At 49.3% G+C, this 12,968-nt stretch overlaps 1 protein-coding gene across 1 annotated transcript; it reads right to left on the bottom strand.

Moving 5' to 3' along the window:
• Positions 1–1,755: 1,755 nt before the first annotated feature.
• On the bottom strand, positions 1,756–12,075 carry NATD1 (N-acetyltransferase domain containing 1). Its single transcript, XM_032231267.1, has 3 exons — positions 11,604–12,075; positions 7,134–7,252; positions 1,756–2,991 (listed from the first exon to the last, which is right to left on the bottom strand). The coding sequence occupies exons 1-3, from the start codon at positions 11,701–11,703 to the stop codon at positions 2,875–2,877; spliced, it is 336 nt and encodes a 111-aa protein (XP_032087158.1). The 5' UTR covers positions 11,704–12,075; the 3' UTR covers positions 1,756–2,874.
• Positions 12,076–12,968: the final 893 nt, after the last annotated feature.

Below are 12,968 nucleotides of genomic sequence, written 5' to 3'. Positions count from 1 at the left end.
TAAGTTCCACAAACTTTTGCGGAACTTTTTTTGCCCCACGGAAGAAAACTGGAGCCTTTCTGAAATAATTGCATTTCAGACTAACTCTGACTTTTGCAAGCTCCCCTCTTCAGCCCAGGAAAATATTCCCATCCTATTTAGGATAATTCATCATTCCTCCTCCTCCTCCTCCTCAGCACCCAATAGTATTTTCATAGATAAGGAGGGCGTAGAGATAACTGAAGACAACGGAGGGGCCATGACAGTTATCGAACGGTAAGGCGGAGAAGTGTTCAAGTGTTCGAATTGTACGACAAGCAGTCTTAAATATTGTCGCTTGCTGGGTGGGTGGGTGGTGCAGATTGAAAAATGTCAGCAACCGGTTCTCTGCCAGGTTGCTGGGTGGGCGTGGCTGTGGTGGGCGTGGCCTACTCAGCCTCCTGCACCATGGGGGGGGGGAGTGTTTCGCCCTCCCCAGGCTCCAGAAGCTTGTCTTGAGCCTTCGGGAGGGCGAAAATGGACTTCCCTGGGCTCCGAAGGCTGGAAAGGCGCCCATTTCTGGACTTCCAGAGCCCTGTTTTTCACACACACACACACACACACACACCAGAACCTCTGCGCGGGCCCTGCACTTACCTGGCATGATGAATGAGCCGCGTGGACACGGGGAGGGGCGGGCCAGCCAGTCCTTCCAAATACTGATTCAGCAAACCACATGCAAAATTAGCATCCGATTTGCCTGAACCGGTACGAACTGGCTGAATCCCAACCCTGGGTGGATGCCCATCAGATAAGGTGTGTGTGTGTGTGTGTGTGTGTGGTGTGTGCGTGTGTGTGTGTGTATATAAGAGTACCAGTCCTCCCAACAAAACTCCAGCTGGATTCCCCCTGGTATGTTTTCAGAACGGTGTTTCTCAAAACGTAGCCCGTTTAAGACGGGTGGACTTCAACTCCCAGAAATCCCCAGCCAGGAATTCTGGGAGTTGAAGCCTCCACCCCACCCCACCCCGGCCATCTTAAAGCTACCACGTTTGAGAAATGTTTGCTTTTAGAGCCATCCACAAATCAAAACCACAAACCATTTGCTGCTCCAAATATGACCCTTTTAGGTAACTGCCTTATCTCATTTTCTCATTTATTTCTGCTGAAATTCCCAAAGACACGCGTAAGGAGATGAAATGGGCAGGGTGGGGGGAAAAAAGGAGGATAGGGACACTTCAATCCCCAAAGGAATTGGAATTCCATGGCAAAATTCACCCAAGCAAATCCTTCCAGGTGCCACCGTCCTATTAAACCCCGTTTCCCCAGCGTGGGCACCCTTCTGAACTGGCCCAGGGTGATGAAAACTGTATTCCTAGACCTTTTGAAGGCTGCTTGGCTAGGGACAATAGGACTAAATAAACACCACCACTCCAATTCAGGATTGGGGGTGGGGGTGGGGTTGGGGGAAGGGAGCAGGAAGCAGAAGGCCATTACAGCTTCCTTGCAAAATCTTACTGTATTATCTTGCAAGCCATTGCAATCTAAAGAGGTAACTTTTGACAGTCCTCTTGGATAGGCAATGTTTCAACAGGAGGATCCAACCTTGGCAACTTTTAAGACTTGTGGGGATTCTGGGAGTGGAAGTCCACCAGTCTTTAAAAAGTTACTGAAGCTGGGGCAACCGGAAGACTGGTGGACTTCCGACTCCCGGAATCCCCACAGATCTTAAAACTTGGCAAGCTTCGACCTTCCTAGTTTAATCACAATCCTTATGAAGGCCCCTCTTCTATCCCACTATTCTGACCCACTCTTCCCAGGACCCCCGGCTGCCTCCGCCAGAAGCGAAGGGTTGAAGAAATGAAGCCGTTCGATCCAAGAGAAGCAAACTTCTCCCCCTACCCCCCATGGAGTAGACTTCTTTAGTTTCACTCCCTCTTTCCCTTGAGCCAAGTTGGATCCAATTCGTCTCAAAGACCACCTCCTAACGGCATCTCCCATTTCAGCCCCCCCCCTTGTAGGATTCCACCTCACTTACTCTATCTGCATTATGGATCCGTTTCACCCCCCCCCCCAAATGGCTCGAGTAGAAAACGTCTCTCTTCTGGTTGGAGGTGTCCATCATTTTTCAACACTCTTCCCTTCCTTTTCCTGGTGTCCATCCTTCTTAGCCCCTCGCTCTTCGTCTTCCTCTTCTTCCTCCGTGCAACGGGAATCCTTCCCCACCAGGGGAGATTGAGAAGGGAAGGGAGGGCCCCCCAAAACGAGATAAATAGCAGCGCCAGCCCATTTTTCAAAATGTCCGTAGAATCCACCTAAGCTTCTTCTTCACACACCATCACCCCAAAACACCCAACGCGTTGCCCTCAGTTGAGCCAGCGTCCCCGTGGAAAGTCATTTCTCCATGTCTGTCCATGCTTCGGCAGGGTGGTGAGATCCCATGGCAGGAGCTCAACGTTGATTGGACTGCTTGTATCCGGCTCCATGTTTATCCACCGCGTGGCCGCACGATCAACCTAGCCAAGGGTTCGAAGACACCCCGATAACTCGGCTTCTGTTTTCTCCATGCTGGAGAAGACCGGCCGAGCGGATTTGCTTTAGCTCAACCCTCGTTGGAAACCAGACCCCCCCCATGCCTTCTACACCACCACAAGTTCACCCCACTGGCAGGAGGTTGGATTTTGCCCGAGGGTTTCCCTGCCAAAGAGAAAAAAAGGCAAATGCAGACTGTAAAATTCTCGGTCAGCCGGACGGCTTGGAAGCATGGTTGAGAAATCATGGCATCTGGCTTGTTTTTTTTTTTCCTCCAAAAGCAGGGCCTCTGAGCATGTGCAGAGGCAAGCGAGGGTGTCCCCGTGAGAGCTTTTGAGTCACTAAAAGAAGGGCCTGGTGGACATCTCCAAGCAAGGTTCTGTGTTAAGACTGTAAACGTTCCATGTATTGTGGCAGTGGGTTCTCCTTGACGTATTTCTGGATATACCAACAAGTGAGGTGGGCTTTCAGATCTTCCTCCACCACGAAGTCCAATGCGGCCTGACAACAAAGAGGAGGAAGAAACAGAGTTAGCGTCTGAAATAGAGGTAGTTCACAAATGACAACCACGGTTGGCATTAGAAGTTCTGTTGCAAGGAGTGCATTTATGTGAAAATAATACAAGCGAAATGCCACTCATGTGACATCGCGAAATTTCCAGAACTGTAAAGTCTACAAACTTGAAATATGGCACGTACAGTATGTTCCTCTTGGCTTCTAAGAAAGGATTTTTCAAAACGACCATCAGATCATTAGTATTATTAACACACTATAATGCTCTAAGGAGTTAGACGTTCTACTCCCCCTCCCCACCTGAAAATAACTCTATTCCAACTGCCACTTGGGTGTGGCCAGCGCGTGACTCATCCGGCCTATGGGCTGGGAGTTTGGAGAGGAACCTGAGGGAGACAAGGGGATAAGATAGGAGAGGCCTCTGTGGGGCAAGCCTGAGGGAGAGAAGGGGAGAGTGAATTCTGCTCATTCACATCCAGCAAAGTCTTTCGAGGGAGATCTACAGTCACAGACCTTCTCTGGCTTGGAAAGCTGCCAGACCAATATCTGCAAAACCTGGCAAGGAGTCTCAGAGAGTCATGAACCAATTAACCGAACAAATTGTCTCCTGCAAACTCCACTCCCCTTTCACTCCTCTTTTATTTCCTCTAGGAGGGGACATTCATCATCCACCTGTGGCCTTACTCCAAAGTCTACCCCTGTTCTTTAGCTCTTCCCTTCGTCTGGCAGCTCTGCGCATGCGCACACTGGGAACAGGCTCCAGCTGTTCTTCTGCCCCACTGATGTCTGACTCTGAAGGCAGCTGGTAACTGGCATACGGCCCTGGCCCCCTCTCTGCCTCCGACACAGAGCCCTCATTGGAGCCTTCCCCAGACTCCAGGACTGGCCCAGGTTCCTCCCCAACCTCCTCACTGTCCGACTCTGCTGCCGGCTCTGCCAGCGGGCCACAATAGGCTTAGACCCAATATTCTCTAGCAATTTTGGCTTCTGCTAGCCAAAAAGTGTAGGTGTGGACTCCTTCAGCCCCAACTCCAGCTTCTGAATCATCATAAATAATCCAACGATCTCGGGGGAAGGCGTGACTCCCTGTTGCCCAATCTGGCCACAACAAGCATTAGCCAAACCCAAGCAAAAGTCATCCCAGGTCATGGTTTACATATTTAGCAGGTTTCCAAGCTAGATAAGGTCTGTGCTCATACATACTCCTTTGAAAGACTGTTTTGCTGAATGTGAATGAGAGGAATTCACGCTCGTTTAATAAAAGGGGTTTTGTCGGAATCTGCTTCGTGCCTTTTGGGGAAGCCTAGCTCAGAACCCTTTTTATGTAGACCAAGGAAACCATCCTTGGGAAGAAGAACAGAAGAGCAACTCAGGGGAGATAAAACCGGGACGCAGAGAAGAATCAAGATCCTAGCAAAACCATAACGGGCCTCTTAAGGATCAGAATTTGCAAGCCAAAGCGGCTTAACCATCAATTGCAGATTGTGAAGCAAGTTCAATCTCTCCCTTTGGAGCCCCCAGCTTGTAATCAGCTCTGGACCGGTTTCTCCACGCTCATTAGCTAGTTTAACGAACAAAGGACGGAGGAATAATACAAGGAATCATCAGCGAAAGCCCAACGAGGCAATTTTGATGCGACCGGCTGAAATGCTGCTGGACAACAGCTGTAAAATCCATGCGCGTAGACGGAAATTAAACCAAGATTTTTTTTTATTTTTTCAGAGGGAAGGGCAGCGGTCCCTGGTCCAGCTTGCTCCAAATGTGTGGGATTTTTTTTTAATTGAAAATTTGGAAAAAAAAAATAGCAATAGCAGTTAGACTTATATACTGCTTCATGGGGCTTTCAGCCCTCTCTAAGCGGTTTACAGAGTCAGCATATCGCCCCCACAGTCTGGGTCCTCATTTCACCCACCTCGGAAAGATGGAAGGCTGAGTCAACCTTGAGCCGGTGAGATTAGAACCGCCGAACTGCAACTAACAGTCAGCTGAAGTGGCCTGCAGTACTGCACTCTAACCACTGCGCCACCTTGGCTCTTGTAAAAAACTTTTACAAATGTTTACCTCCCTCCCCCTACCCTCCCCACCCAACCCCCCCCCATCTCTCTCCCCCCCCCCACTTCCCAGAATGAATACAAGGTATAAATCTTTAACAAAGATATTCTAAGATAAACTTAAAAAAAAAAAGTTAGTATCATCTTTCATTTGAGCTTTAACTCCTCTTTGCTAGGCTAGCTCTATATATCATTCCTTGTTTCTTCAGTCATAAGCTCTCTGGAATTTCTTAGTCCCGTATTTATTTTGAGTATAGTCAATCCATCTTCTCCACCAAATGTGTGGGATTTTCACTTCCAGTTTTTTCTCAATTGGCCAGGAAAGTCCGTGGTGCCCGGGCCAGTGGCCACTGAACCTCTCAATGGGATTTACGATTTTATTTTTTGTAAAACAATCGCTTGAAAGGAAAGATGGTTAGAGCTAGAAAATCAGATTTGCATTGTGCTGGTTTCAATACGTTAAGAGAACATTCTATTCCATCTGTGGCTTTCAGCCAGCCAACAAGCTTGGCTGAGGGCAACGTTGATGTGAGGTCATCAAACTTACTAGGTGAATTTTCTTTCAGTTGGTGACAATAAAATGGATTTAAACAAACAAAAAACCACCTTCTATTTTGGAAATGTCTTTGGAAGGGACATGTTTAACAAATGCCAAGTTTAATCTCTTTTCTAATTGCAAGTGCACTTTTCTAGGAATTAATACTCTGGATCTAAAAAGAAAAAATGCCCAAAATATGTACAATAAAATTTTATTTCCCTCCCTCATTCCCCTCTCTCTCGGCCTTCCGAAAGTCTACTAAGACCTGGCTATTCCGGCAGGCCTGGGGCTGTTGACCTCTTGAATGAGGTCCAGCCCCACTAAAGTTGAGTGCGTGTTGTGTCTTTTTAACTTGCTTTGTCTCTCTATTTTAATTTTTTTTAGTATTCTATTAAAATTGTTTTTATATGTAAGCCGCCTGGAGTCCTTCGGGATTGAGCGGCATATAAATTCATTAAACTTTGAACTCTAGGGGGTGGTGCTAATCTCTGCTTCAAAGCCGAAGGGCCAGCACTGTCCGAAGACATCTCCGTGCTCATGTGGCCGACATGACTCAACGCCAAAGGCGCACGGAATGCTGTGACCTTCCCACCAAAGGTGGTTCCTGTTTTTCTACTTGCATTTTTTTACCTGCTTTCGAATTGCTAGGTTGGCAGAAGCTGGGACTTCTGTTACGTGGCACTAGGGATTTGAACCGCCAAACTGTCAACCTTTCTGATCAACAAGCTCAGTGTCTTAGCCACTGAGCCACCGCGTCTCTTGCAAAAAACAACAACAACTAGTGGTACTCTTAAAAACTGGCAAAATATTAGCTAGATCTATGTATCTCAATCCTAGCAACGTTGAGGTGTGTGGACTTCAACTCCCAGAATTCTCCAGCCGTCAAGGAATTCTGGGATTGAACTTTGTATATCTTAAATTTGTCACGGTTGAGAAAAGTTAAAACTAGACTTTAACATGCCCCAAAACTGTGTTCAGTGTGCCAGATTCCATGAATCTCAAAGTAGTTGAGTACCAAGGTACGGCTGTATTATTAAGGCATCTATTCATTATTTATTAATTGGGAGGTATGCTAAACAATTACTTTAAAATATTAAACAGTGAATGAACAATGTTAATTATTATAATAATCATTGGTTCTTGTTTAAGTAATTGCTACTTGTAAGAAACAACCTGTCAGGTGTGAACACAGGAAGGTCCAATTATATTGATTTATTGATACCCTTGCTTATGCAAATAAATCTTCTCAACTAAGGATCCAATCAGGATCCACAGAATTCAAGGGAGGTGGGACTTAGTCCGCTGGTGACTACGTAGGGATTCTAAGCCAATTCCCCTTTTGACTCCGCCTCCTCAGGTTTGGCTACTCCTTCACCTACAAAACTTTTACATTCCCTGCAAGGTATGTAAATCTTTGTGGGTGTATTCAGAAAAAAGACAACTTAGAATTAATTAAATGGGAAAGCAGAAATCCACACCACCACCACCACCCGAAGACCTCCTGTATCTCTTTCAGGAAGGGCAACCAGGCTAATCCATACCTTGGCCAGATGTTTTGCGATTCCTCTGCCCCTGTAGGTATCTGGGACTTCTGTATGTTGAAGATCCACCACCCTCTTCCCTACGTATTCATACAACAGGACAGCTTTATCATGGCAGCCTGCAAATGGAAAGAAAAACCATGTCACACCAGACACCCACACCCAGAAATTTTAAAATACGGTACATGTTCCAACCGAGGCTTCCCGAGAGCACGAAGCAAACGCCTGGTCCCGACAAAAAACCCTTTTATTAGTTGGTTGTGAATTCTGCTCATTCATATCCAGCAAAGTCTTTCAAGGGAGGATTTACAGTCACAGACCTCATCTGGCTTGAAGAGTGGCAAAACTTGGCAAGGAGCCTCGGAGAGTCACGAACCAATGAAGTGAACTAATGGTCTCCTGCAAACTCCACTCCCCTTTCACTCCTCTTTCATTTTCTCTGGGAGGGGCCATTCATCGTCCACCTCTGGCCTTACTCCCAAGTTGACGCCTGTTCTTTAGCGATCAAAAAACGGACCGCTAAAGAACAGGTCCAAAAAACGACCTCAAACAGCCCAAAATAGCCTGAATAACAGTCTGGAAACAGTCCCAAAACAGCTGAAACCAGGAAACTACCTGGCCAATGCACATACATGTGCCAGAAAGCCGAAGACCAGCTGGCCGGCACACGCATGCACACCGGGCAGCTGGTCCTCAGAGTTCAGGCACTCTGTCGCACACGCATGCATGCGCGTTCTGGTTTGAGCCGTCGGTGCCAAAAAAGGTCCACCCTCACTGCTCTATACCAGGGGTCGGCAAACTTAAACACTCAAAGAGAGATTTGGACCCGTTTCCCACAGAAAATAAAACACCGCGAGCCACAAAGGTCCTAACTGGAAGCTCCCCGTTCAATTCTGGAGCTGACCGGAAGTTCAGTTCCCCCACCATAGAGTCTTCTCCTAGTGTGGCATCCTTTTTCCTCTACCAACTGGAAGTCCGGTTCCCCCACCATAGTGGAGCCGAGGTGGCGCAGTGGTTAGGGTGCAGTACTGCAGGCACTTCAGCTGACTGCTAACTGCAGTTCGGTGGTTCAAATCTCACCGGCTCAAGGTTGACTCAGCCTTCCATCCTTCCGAGGTGGGTGAAATGAGGACCCAGACTGTGGGGGCGATATGCTGACTCTGTAAACCGCTTAGAGAGGGCTGAAAGCCCTATGAAGCGGTATATAAGTCTAACTGCTACTGCTACTACTACCATAGTGTCTCCTCCTAGCGTGGCGTCCTTTTTCCTCTACTAACTGGAAGTCTGGTCCCCCCCCACCATAGAGTCTCCTCCTAGCGTGGCGTCCTTTTCCCTCTACCAACTGGAAGTCCGGTTCCCCCACCATAGAGTCTCCTCCTAGCGTGGCGTCCTTTTCCCTCTATCAACTGGAAGTCCGGCTCCCCCACCATAGAGTCTCCTCCTAGCGTGGCATCCTTTTCCCTCTACCATTTGGAAGTCCGGTTCCCCCACCATAGAGTCTCCTCCTAGCGTGGCGTCCTTTTTCCTCTACCAACTGGAAGTCCGGTTCCCCCACCATAGAGTCTCCTCCTAGCGTGGCGTCCTTTTCCCTCTACCAACTGGAAGTCCGGTTCCCCCACCATAGAGTCTCCTCCCAGCGTGGCGTCCTTTTTCCTCTACCTGTCATAACCAAAAGCCCTATCAATTGGAAAAGCCTCCCCTTGCCATAGAGTCTTCTCCTGGCGCATTGTGCTTCTCTTCCTCCCCACCCCTCCACCAGAAGCTCCTCTCAAAATTGTGGCGCCGACCGGTGACAGAGCCGCAGCAGTGTGAGAAAAGAGCCACATGCGGCTCCAGAGCCACAAGTTTGCTCACCTCTGCCCTATACCATTTCAGACCAATGGTTATCCAATCTCTTCTTGAAAGCCTCCAGAGATGGAGCATCCATTCACAACTTCCAGAGGCTCTTCAGGAAATTTCTCCTTACGTTGCTATGTTGCTTCTCTCCTCGGTTCATTTCCATCCACTGTTTCTTTTGGTGCTTTGGAAAATAATTTGACAACCCCCCCCCCCATCTTGGGAGAAGCCCCTCAAATACTGTTCTCATGTCTGTCTGAATCATGAACTTTTAATCAAGCCAGCCTGACACTCTAACTCTGGAGAACTTTCCTAAACCCGAGCCAAGAAATCCAAGCATATGTTGTTCTGGTTATCTCCTCCCCCCCCCCTCTCAAATGCTCTGTTCTTGTATAAATACGGCGACAAGACGCAATTCGTAGTCTCTGACCCATCTCTCTTCCCAACCAAACGGAATTCAAGATGCCTTTACAAAACAAAACAGAAATATTTTCAGCTGAAACAAAAACTTTGGAGAGAAACAAACCCCTTGATTTATAGGTCCGGCAGATTTCCTTCGCAATCCGTCACTATGGAACTATTTTAACCTTGTGCTATTTTAAGGAAAGCGTGATTCCTTTGGCTGCTGAAACCCCCTTCCAGCCTGCAAAAATTCATTCGCTCTTTACTTTCACCCATTGTCCAAAGATCATTCTTCAGCCATGCCAGGCCCGAGAGGAAAAGAAGGCAAATGCTGTGTATTTCTATTTTCAGCCGTTTAACAGCCCTGCGCGCTGCATTCATTTTCGGAGTTGTTTGTTTTAACGCAGCCTGCCGTTCGAATGAAACAAGGACAGACTTTAACAAAAACTTGCCAACTTTTTTTTAAAGTGAACAGCTGCAAGGAAAACGAAGAGAGTTTGAAAGAGACTCTTTAGCTCCTTGTGTACCACGTGCATTAGCTCAAGCATAACACCAAACCAGAAACTAATTTGCGCTTCCTATTAAACCATGGTTTAACTACCGGTACAAAATATTAAATAAAAGCCAGGAGGCTGATCTAAGTCAAAACCTTTAAGCCACAAATCACACAAGCTAGGTTGGTATGTATTTTGCTAAACCCCGGTTTTCAAATGTGGAAACTTTTCAAGATGGCTGGACTTCAACTCCCAGAATTCCTCAGCCAGCTGTGTTTGCCTCCCAACTAGAAATCAAATTCATTGGGTTTCTTTCTCCCCAAAGGTTTCTGTCAACTGAAAGCGATGCCAGCTGGGGAATTCTGGGAGTTGAAGTCCACCCATCTGAAAAGTTTCCATCTTTGACAAAACACAGTGCTAACTCATCCGTGGGATGGGCTTGGTTTAACTCCATGCAGCAAATCCAGAGCCTTTGTAAGATTATCCATCACAGCTGGGCTCATGACAACAAGGAAGCCAAGGGCAGCTGCAAGCCATGATTTAGTACAGGGATGTCCAAATTTGGGAACTTTTAAGACTTGTAGACTTCAACTCCCAGAATTCCCCAGCCAGACGGCTGGGGAATTCTGGGAGTTGAAGTCCACAAGTCTTAAAAGTTCCCAAGTTTGGACACCCCTGGCTTAGCAGAAAGGGAAGACTTCAGAGACCTTGAACCAACCCAGCATTTGGCCGCTTTCCAAGCCTCCCAAAGTCAGTTTAGTAACAGGAACAAGAGTTGGGAGGGACCTCGGAGGTCATCTAGACCAACCCCCTGCTCAGGCATACCTGTGCTAGAGATTCGAACCGCTGGACCTTTCTGATCGGCAAGCACAGTGTCTTAGCCACTGAGCCACCTAGTCAGACCAATCAAAGCCAGCTCCACCCCCACCCCCCAAGCTGTCAACCCTTCAGTGCAGGATTCTCGAGTCACCAAACCAGGAGACTCTCTTCAGCAAACGCCCCCCACCCAAATCAATACAGGAGGTCTCAAAGAGGAGCATAGCAGCGGATTGTAAAGCCGTGTCGAGAGGCCGGGGTTTAAAAATAGAAAGTGAAGGGGAGGAAAAAGCCCCCCACACACCCCGTAACTTACCCAGTAGGGTGTGCCCGGGGGCGCCCGGTTGCAAAAGCGACGGCTGCTTTTGAAATCAATGCATTTTCAATTACCCAATTTCCTTTTAATCTCCGGGTTTTCCTTGGGGGGGGGGACGTAGAGGGAGGGGAAGGTGGGGAGCTTAAGCGGCCACCTTGCTCCGCTGGACAGCCCACTCCCCTCCTTGGCTTAATCGAACCCACCACCCCAAATCCACCCCGTAGGGCTTGTTTGCAACCCCCCTCCCCACTTTCCTTTTAATTTCAGGGTTTTCCTTGCGGGGGGGGCTTAGAGGGAGGGAAGGTGGGGAGCTTAAGCGGGCACCTTTGCTCCGCTGGGCAGCCCCCTCCCCTCCTTGTCTTTAATCAAGCCCCCCATTCCCACCCCACCCGGCAGAGCTTGCTTGCAAACCCCCTCCCCAAATTCGGATGGCTTTACCGGATCAGCAGCCACAGCGGTGGGGGGGGAGGTTCTGCCCTGCCAGGTGGCGAACAAAAGACCCCCCCCCGCCCCATTGCAGTGCCAGAGGGGGGGGCAGGAAGGGAACCCCCGTGGTGGTGGTGGGGGGCTTCCCCAGCCTTCTTTTCTCTCCCCCCGGGCCCTTACCGTTCAAGCGGACGGTGAACTGCCTCCGCTTCCGATCGTGCTCCACCTGGATGGGGAAGCCGCCGGGCTCCAGCAGGTTGAGCGGAGCCGCCTGCGCCATGGAGGAAGCCCCGGGCCTGCCTTCCTTCCTTCCTTCCCTCCCCACCCCACACAGCCCGCGGCCGCTTCGCCTTTGTCCGCGCGTGGTGGGGAAGGGCTCGGAAAGGGAGCCCGGGAGAGGGGAGGCGGAGGGGGGGAGAGGGTGAAATGGGGGTTGGGGGGGTCCCCCAATACTGATCAATCAAGCCTCAGCTGTCAGCTGCCGAGGGGAAGCGAGCCTCCTGCGCTTCTCCGGCCAGGCAACTTCGTCGTGGGCAGGAAAAACAAAAAGAAGGGGGGAAAAATATCCACTCCGGCCGCGAAGCCCGCAAAGGAGCCGAAGCAGCGAAGAGGGAGATCAAAGGCAAGGGGATAAAAGCGCAGGAAATCAGCTGTGGGGTCACGTGGCCACCGGGCGGCCAATGGGCGGGCCCCGCGCTTTTGTTTTGATACATTCCGTTCGATTCTTTTAAAGGAGCCGCGTTGCCCCTGCCTGGCCTTTCCCCCCCCCTTTTTTTGGGCGGGGGGGGGGAGTTGAACAGATGAACGGAGTTGGAAGGGAGCTTGGAGGTCATCTAGACCAAACCCCCCACCCCGCTCAAGCAGGAGACCCTACACCGTTTCTGACCGACGGCAATCCAGTCTGGGATGAACAGAGTTGGAAGGGACCTTGGAGGTCATCTAGTCCAACCCCCCACCCTGCTCAAGCAGGAGGCTCTACACCATTTCTGACCAACGGCAGTCCAGTCTGGGATGAAAAGAGTTGGAAGGGACCTTGGAGGTCATCTAGTCCACCTCCCACCACACTCAAGCAGGAGACTCTACACCGTTTCTGACAGATGGCAGCCCAGTCTCAGATGAACAGAGTTGGAAGGAACCTTGGAGGTCATCTAGTCCAAACCCCCACCTCGCTCAAGCAGGGGGACCCTGTACCATTTCTGACCAATGGCAGTCCAGTCTCAGATGAACAGAGTTGGAAGGGACCTTGGAGGTAATCTAGTCCAACACACACACACACACCGCCCAAGTAGGAGACCCTACACCATTTCTGACAGATGTCAATCCGGTCTCTTCTTGAAAGCCTCCAGGGATGAAGCTCCCACAACTTCTGTTCCATCCATTGATTGTTCTCACTGTCAGAAAATTCCTCCTTATTTCCAGGTTGCATCTCTCCTTGATCAGTTTCCATCCATTATTCCTTCTCTGGCCTTCGGGTGCTTTGGAGAATAGCTTGACCCCCCTCCTCTCTATGGCAGCCCCTCAAATATTGGAAGGCTGCTTTCCTGT

The sequence above is a fragment of the Thamnophis elegans genome, chromosome 14 (genome assembly GCF_009769535.1).
Source record: "Thamnophis elegans isolate rThaEle1 chromosome 14, rThaEle1.pri, whole genome shotgun sequence".
Taxonomy (NCBI): Eukaryota; Metazoa; Chordata; class Lepidosauria; order Squamata; family Colubridae; genus Thamnophis; species Thamnophis elegans.
The sequence above is the reverse complement of the archived record's forward strand: the minus strand, read 5'-3'. Positions and strand labels throughout refer to the sequence as shown.